At 36.0% G+C, this 8,254-nt stretch overlaps 1 protein-coding gene and 1 pseudogene across 1 annotated transcript; one reads left to right on the top strand and one right to left on the bottom strand.

The window, feature by feature from the left end:
- Window positions 1–212: 212 nt before the first annotated feature.
- On the bottom strand, window positions 213–998 carry LOC148958929 (uncharacterized). The gene has a single exon (XM_089111048.1). It carries the CDS (start codon window positions 996–998, stop codon window positions 213–215), a length of 786 nt encoding a protein of 261 aa, XP_088967174.1.
- Window positions 999–3,902: 2,904 nt separating this feature from the next.
- Window positions 3,903–4,852, top strand: LOC135690471 (uncharacterized; annotated as a pseudogene).
- The last annotated feature ends 3,402 nt before the right edge of the window (window positions 4,853–8,254 follow it).

Here is an 8,254-nt window from a genome sequence, read left to right as displayed (position 1 = left end):
GATAAAAAGCAATTTGCAAAAATAAAGAACTGCCAACACCAAAGGACTATCAATAATAATGGTGTAGCAATAATGAACGCCAATAGTAAGAGCAATAGTAAGAATTTAGAACAAACTTTAAGAAGAACAAGCAATAAAAAAGAAATAGCAGTAACGAAGAAGTAACAACAACAAAGAACTACTAATAATGTAGAACAGGCAATGACAAAGAGCTAGAAGTAGCAAAGAACTAGCAATAAAAAAGAGCTACCAATAACGAAGTGTAGCAGAAAGTTGCCATTCCATGTTTTTTCTTTCATTGTCAATAAGGGAAGGAGCTGCACCTTCTGTTCCCTTTCGTTTCTGACCAGGTGTTTTAAAATTGTCTTGGAACTGGGAGTTGAAGAGTAGGTAGGCCTATCTATGTTTGTAGCCAGGGATTCAAGAAAATCATTGCCTTCTTCTTCCTCCTGTGTATGATCACCATATTCAGCAGCATCAGGGCGTTGAACCTCTTCTTCTGCAGTCATTACTCCAAACGATACAGGCTCAGTAGCGGGAGCACCTCCCCAAATTTGAACCATGAGGTCATAGAACTCTAGAACCAACTTCCCAGATCCAGATCGTGTCCCCAGTGTCACAGCATTATTGAACTTTTGTCTGAGTTCCTTAATCTTTTCCTTAATACGTGAATATCCTTTCGTAACCTTATTTTTATCTTCTTCGCATCGTGTTTTGTATTTCTCAATATCCTCACCATCAACTTTGCTTGTAGGCCCAAACATACTTCCTTCTGCTTCAGAATATTTTCTAGCCATTTTCAAACAAATCGCTTCATAAAGTTGAACCTTGTCGGCATTAAAATCGATATTATTGTACTCCATCTCTGTTTTGTGTTCAAGCAAAAAATCAAGCATGTCATTTACCATTTCAACTGTCCATTTGAAAGCTGTTGTTTTTGCTTTAGCACCAGTATTTTTCTTCCCACTCGGTTTATTCACTTTGCTTGCGTCTGCCATTTTGAAGGATGAAAATGAAAATGCGAGCGGGCGCAAGCATGCGCTGTTATGTCTTTAGAAAGCCAGCCCTCTTTCCAGCCCTACCCAATCGATTACATGATGAAAACACCACATTTTCAGCCCTGTAAACAGGGCCAGCCCTCTCACGAGTAGGCGAGATCTCGGCTATCAGGGCTGGACCTGTCTGCATGTAATCGCCATCTCAAATCATAATACATTTCATATTGATACTGAGATCTCGGCCAAAATCATCTATCCCGGGTAGGAGGGCCAGCCCTCCTCATGTAATCAGGCCCTTAGTCAACAATTTTCCTGTATATCATTTTGAAGAGCATGCTTGGAACTACCAAAATATCAAAGAAATAATTTGCATCTAAGGGAGAAACTAGTTATCAGCTTGAAAGATTTTTTCTATTTGAGTTACTGCCATGCCGGTTTGATAAATAGTGTTTACCCTGTCTACAACAAAGCAACCAAGGTGATACTTAATACCTAAAACATATTCTTCACAGTTATTTTAAATCAAATAAAGCATTTATTTTTAATGGTTTAATTTGGTTAAACAATTCATTTATATTTTGCATATCTTTGTTCATAATGTCATAAGTTTGAGAAGTCTTTGTTATTGGAGCTTCAATCCGGCAGAGAATGTCCAGCTCTGTAACCCAGCAAACAACATTTCTTTTGGGCCAGTGAAAACTTTTACATGGTCGTGGAGGGTGCTTGTACTATATCAAGTATTTAGAAAAAAGGAATATGAACCATTGCCCCCATTCCAAATATCTAACACCAAAATATTTTTTTGTGCATATTTTTTTGTGAGTAATTTTGAAATTCACAATTAGGTGCTAATATTGATATATAACATCTCTTCCTTTGATTTATGTGGTTTCCTGAAAGGCTTCCTGTTTCAGGAACTATCACCAATATGTTTTTTAACACTTGTCATTTATGATTTAAATTTATGTCATTTATAATAACTAGACAGACAGGAGACAGCAATAGTAATTTTGACCTTCACCATCGGGTGCTAATATTGATATCAAACATCTCTTTCTTTGATTTATGTGGTTTCCTGAAAGGCTTCCTGTTTCAGGAACTATCACCAATATTTTTTATAACACTTGTCATTTATGATTTAAATTTTTGTCATTTATAATAACTAGACAGACAGGAAATAGCAATAGTAATTTTGACATTCACCATTAGGTGCTAATATTGATATCTAACATATGTTCCTTTGATTTATGTGGTTTCCTGAAAGGCTTCCTCCTGTTTCAGGAAGTATTACCAATATGTTTTTTAACACTTGTCATTTATGATTTAGATTAATGTCATTTATAATATCTAAACAGACAGGAACGGCAATATTATAGTTCTTTACAGAGGTCTAAATAAACAGACATTGCTATGAAGTTTTAGTTTAGAGGAAACAGTTATAGTGTAAGGTGGTGAGAAAAATACTCAATTGTTTGCGTCAGTATGGGCTTTGGTGACATTGGAATACATTTAGATGATGGTTTGTCATAAAACCTCATATACAAGGCAGATTGGATTAAAAAACCTTTTTAAGTTTCAAAAGATGAGGAGTATATTCCTTTGGAGAAGTGGGCTGAAAAGTTCAGTAGCTGACTCTGAAAATTTGAGGATTTGTTTTCATCATGAAGAGAAGTGGGATTCAATTTTTGAGAAAAAAAATTCTAAATGCTGCAACATGTTCAAAGTACATAGGAATACAGTTAATTTAGGTGCATTTGATTATAGCTTGCTTTTACCTACCTTTTTACCAACATCAGTACAATTTCAAGATTCAAATGAAGCAGCACTGGGTTGACCTGTAAGAGAACCTAGAAGCCTGGCATGAATGGAGCTTCCAACAGAAGGTGAGAGTTTTTCTTAGCTTTTACATTGATATATACCATAATGTGCAGAACACAAATCCGGTTTTATTTTATGAGTTGTCAAGTCTTTGGGTTGTTATATGATTTGTTTCATTCACCGATTATTGAAGAAACACGGCTCATCAGTTGGAAGCAGCTGCTGTTGAAGAAAAATATGCTCTCCCTGTTAGTCAGGAAAGAAAAAAAGGAAAAAATTGGCTTATCCTTGCTGTGTACCTCGTTGCAATGGAGATACAGGATATCATCAGGATTTGTTTTTCCATCGCATTCCTGGCAGAGATAAAGAAAAGCAGCTAAAGGCTCATTGGCTCGTTAAGATCAAAAGGTCTGAAGGTCCTTATTCCAAGGCAAGTCTTATAATAGTGTTGCGGTTATTGCTCGATTAAAAAAATCTTGCTCAATGAAATAAATGTTGCTCTAATAAATAAATTTAAAACCCACCCATCAAACTTGTCTCAATGGAGCAACAATATTGGGGAAAGCCCCATGCCACGCCCAATACCCTATACAGTTAGTTACCACAACAACCATGTCAATGCTTGATAAGAAGTAACACACTTTTTTTCATGTCAACTTGTTTCTTGTCAACTTTTTCATGTCATGCTAGATTCATCAGGGCGTAGACTTTCGAAGGAAGGGGCAGTACCGTCAATTTTTGATTAGGCAGCTGAATCAAAGAATGGAAGAAAAATTGTGCATCACAAAGACAGGTATTATTCAAAATGATCATTGGACTTTATTAGGTTTCATTTTAAATTTTTTGGAAAATCATTGTTATTTTAAAGTTATTTACTATTTCCGATGAAATTTTAGTATTTTAGGTTGAAGATTATATATTAAGCATATATTATAAATCAAGAATTATAAATTCAACCACTTATTAGTGTAACTGCAAAACTGTCTATATGTAGAAAGCCTTTGCCATACATGAATGATGGCTTTAAAGAAAACTAAGAAAAAGGTGTTTTAAAATATTAGCTTTCAAAGCAAGTCTAGATTTTGCATGTTGTTATTGTACCATTGTAGGTTGACTGATACAGAAGATTTCGCAGAAGAACAGAGACATGATACTGAAGATGATACTTTGATAATTGAGCTGCTGGAAGAGGAGCTGAGGGGTTTGCAAATGGAGCTAGATGAAACTAAGGATGCTCTGTTCAGAACCACAAGTGAGCTTGAGGCTAGTAAAAGACTGACCAAAGAGGAAATGGAGAAAGTTTGTAGAGAGATGGCTGAGCTGCAAAATTCTACAATGGAACTGCTTAAAGTTTCAAGATTTGGCTTGGAGCGGTTCTCAACAGACAGTGCCTCAATCAAATTTTATACTGGGTTTCCAACCTATTCCCATTTAAAAACATTCTTCGATCTTGCTAGATGAGGGGCTGAGATAATGAAATATTGTTATGCTTCAGGTGAAAGAGGATATCGACCTGCTTCAAGACAACCCCAACAGATTGACGAGCTGTTCCTCTTCCTTGTCTGGCTTAAGTTGGTTCTATTTGAGCAGGATCTAGCAGATTGATTCCAAATAAATATTTCTTCAATTAGTAGAAAGATAACAACTTTGGCAAATTACTTGTAACTCTTCTTGGGTAATCAGCCAATTTTGCCAACAAGAGAATGCGTCCAGAAGCATATGCCACATGGATTTCATAGGATGTATCCGGCAACAAAAGTCATAACTGGCTGTATAGAGATATTTGTACAGACACCATCATCTCTGCGTCTTCAGTCACAGCTCTATTCATCCTACAAATCAAACACTACAATGAAGCTGCTCATAGGAATAACTCCACATGGTGCAATTTCTTTTCATCATCTCTTTACACTGGGTCAATCTCTGATAAAGAAATAACAAGATGCAGCAGAATATTGCAATTGCTAGAACCAGGCAATGCAATGATGGCAGAGAAAGATTTTGATGTGGACGATCTACTGAAAGAAAAAGAGTAGTTCCTAATATTTCCACCTTTTTACAAAAACAGACACAATTTCAACCTGTTGATGTACAAGTAAGAAAAACAATTGCCAACTTCGTATACATGTTTAGAGAACAATTAGAAGGATAAAAGAATATCAACTTTTTTGATTCAGATATTCCACTCTCTACATTAGGGTCAATTAACCAAATGTAAACAATTGCTTGCTTGCTAACAAACTTTCAAGGACCACTTATACAAAAGAAATAGATTTTGTAGCTAATCATGACTTAGAAACTGAATAGCTGTTACAAAAAATAAGTGAAAAAAGTTTACTTTGACTTTTGTTTCTTGAGAGAATTCTTTATCAAAAATTATTCGATCACAAATAAACAAGCTGTCATTGATGTAGCTAAAGAAGTTTTACTATTGAAACCCAATGTGGTCAAGCTGACACTGAACGTGGTAGAAGTAAATATGGTTTCTTTTCAGATTATATGATCTAGTGACTAGGTTCAGTTCAAGATAACCAAGGTTGCAAAAGTTTGTTTCTACCTCTTTTACCACCTTTATCTCAAGAAGGCCAAAAGGATTCTAGCCAGAATTCACAGCTTATAAGTCATAGACTTTGCGATCAGGGCTGCACTCAAGCCAAGGAGACTTTTGTTGGGGATACAAGAAACGCCACCCATTGTATTTTCTTTTGTCTGTTTGCCAATGTTGAGGTCCAATCAGCGAACGTGCATTTTATGAGTCTGCGCAGTTTGGACGATTGATTCTAGGAAAGTCACTCGCTATGACGAAACCAAGGTGCGACAAATGTTTTTAGTTCTTCTTAGCCTGCAATGTAGTTTAGTGATTTTGTGTCTTGGAAGGTCCTGGAAGGTCTTGATTGGATTGCTGGTAAAGGTGTTTAGACAAAGTGGTTGACCTTTAGGAGTGAGGAAACAGCACACAGTGCTTGCCGCTGCAGCCTGCTTGAAAATTGGTACTTGCTTCCTCTTAGTCCAATTCACTTCTAGTCAGGTTATCTAGTTCAAATTTTCGGTCTAGCACCTATGGAATTGTCATGGTGGGGTTTCGAGTGCAGGACTATTATATTTTTTTCTCAAAAAGTAATTCAAATGGAAGGCACTGCCAGAAGGAAGTCTGCATTTTCAAGAGAAATGATCCCAGTCACTACCATTGTAAATTTTGTGATTTTACTAAGAATGGTTATTCAGAGAAGAGGATGGCCAACCATATTCAATTGAAGCACCCCAGTGAAATCACTTTAGGTTTATCTAGTTTGAAACTTGAGAAAACACCTATTTTTTATTACGACATTATTTCAGGTCTGACTGAACTTTGCTTAATTTACATCAAATATGCAAATGATATTGAAGAAGGTCATCTTTCGGAAGGAGTCACTTTAAGTGACATAGATTTCAAAAAGCTCTTGGAATTTGGTGATAAATATTTTGAATACAACCCAGCTTTGAAGCTCGTTCTAGACTACTTGTTCTTTGATGGCCTATCAGTGTTAGGACTATTGGAAGCTCAAAAATTTGGTGATCTTGAATTAGACACAGCCTTCACAAAAATTCTTGCTCCAATTCAGTTAACCACTAGAGGTATTAACTATGGCTCTGCTTTGGTACACCATATTTATGATATGACACAGCTTAGAGCATTTGAAAAAGAAACTGTCGACAAACTCTGGGTTGTAAACAAATCTTCTCAACCTTGTCACTGTCGACCCCAAGATCAAAATCTTGAGGCAATGTTCAACAACAGTGCCAAGAACAGCTTCAAGCTAGGGACTGTTCAGAATGTTTTAGATAAATCTTCTATGGTACAGGAAAGGGAAAAGTGTCACAGTAATTTAAAATCTGAATTGAATATAGACATTTCTCAAACTAAGCCAAATATACACCTGTTTCGACCAAATTCTATCATACGTTTAAGAGCCATGTGGCATAAAGGAATTGAAAGATTGATTGGGAAGTTAAAGGCAAATAAGGAGAATGGCACTGTCATATCAAAAATAGCCTCGCTACATTCTGATGAAATATCTCTGAATTCAGAACTTATCAATGTCAGACAAATAGGGACTGAGAGGCTCAATAAATTTGTTGCAGTAAAAGTCACAAAAAAGGGCTGGTGCCTTTAAAATCCCAAATTTCCCGAAATACATTCTGTGCCAAAAACTCCAAATTCAAGGCAGAGAAAAGCTGCTCTTAATCATGCAAAAATTCAGGTTGAAACAATGACAGAACTTTTGCTAAAATCTACTGGCATGCAAGCAACATTGTCAGAAACATGTAGTCCACCTCAATTACTAAGTAAGGATGGCAAGAATCTCCATTTTGCCAAAAAGTCTGACCTAACAACATGGCTATTCAAGAATTATGATAGTGCATTTTTTAACCAAGATATGTTGAATGAATTTTTGCAAGGTGAAAACAATGTTTCTTCTATGGTCAGGGATTGTATGTTTGAGTTTCGAAGTTTAGATATTCCCACCTGTACGTATAAAGAAATGGCATCACTAATGATGGGAAAGACAGTAATTCCAATTGCAAAAGAGTATGCAGATAGAGAAAGGCACTTCACCTTAATTCAAACTTTTGACCGAAGGGCTGATCTTACTAAAGGCTGTACTGAGATAACAAGGACATCTGTACCTATGTAACCTCTCGAGTATAGTGGAATTCAGGTTGACAAGAAGGAGTTAAATAAGTCTTATAAGACAAGATGGCTTGACCGTGATTTTGGAAGGCAGAAAATTATAACATCTTATGATCGGTCTTGTCAACAGCTAGAGTTTCTTAGGGTGAAGAATTTGCCATAAAATTTTACAGACATTATTATTGGAGGTAACTGTGGCATCTCTGCTGCACACACTGTTGACTGTTTTGGAAAAGTCACAATTTCCTTGCAAGACTACACATGTCAATATGCAGGGGCAGACACTGTTGTATTTTTTGCATTGAGACAGTTTCTCAGAAACAACAATGATGTAGGTGGGAGTTCAATAATAATTCATTGTCCTGAAGCAGATAACATCACAATCCTTTTGTTAGAGCATAAATTAATTGAAGACATAGTAAGAAGATTCTCAATTCACTTGTTTTGTTCAGTTCATAATAAACTTGTTGATGCTAAAACAAAACAACCAACAAAAAAAGCAAAAGAAACAGCTTCAATTGAAGAATTCAAGAAATCAGCTTCGAAAATAATGATGAATTTCTACATAAATGTTGTGCAGCTTTATCAAAATATAACCTTATCTGATAGTTTTGAAAATACAACCCTGGCAGCGATTGAAAGTTTAGGTGCTATTAGTATCTTTACTGGAAATGACAAGAATCCTGGTGTACGCAATATTACAAAAGCTATGACAATAAATGTGTACCAAGAAGCATGTAAGGAAGGTATTCTGTCATCACTTGTT

This window comes from Rhopilema esculentum, chromosome 11 (genome assembly GCF_057945365.1).
Source record: "Rhopilema esculentum isolate cy_ngs chromosome 11, ASM5794536v1, whole genome shotgun sequence".
Classification (NCBI taxonomy): domain Eukaryota; kingdom Metazoa; phylum Cnidaria; class Scyphozoa; order Rhizostomeae; family Rhizostomatidae; genus Rhopilema; species Rhopilema esculentum.
Note: the sequence above shows the minus strand (reverse complement) of the source record. Positions and strands in the feature narration are given on the sequence as shown.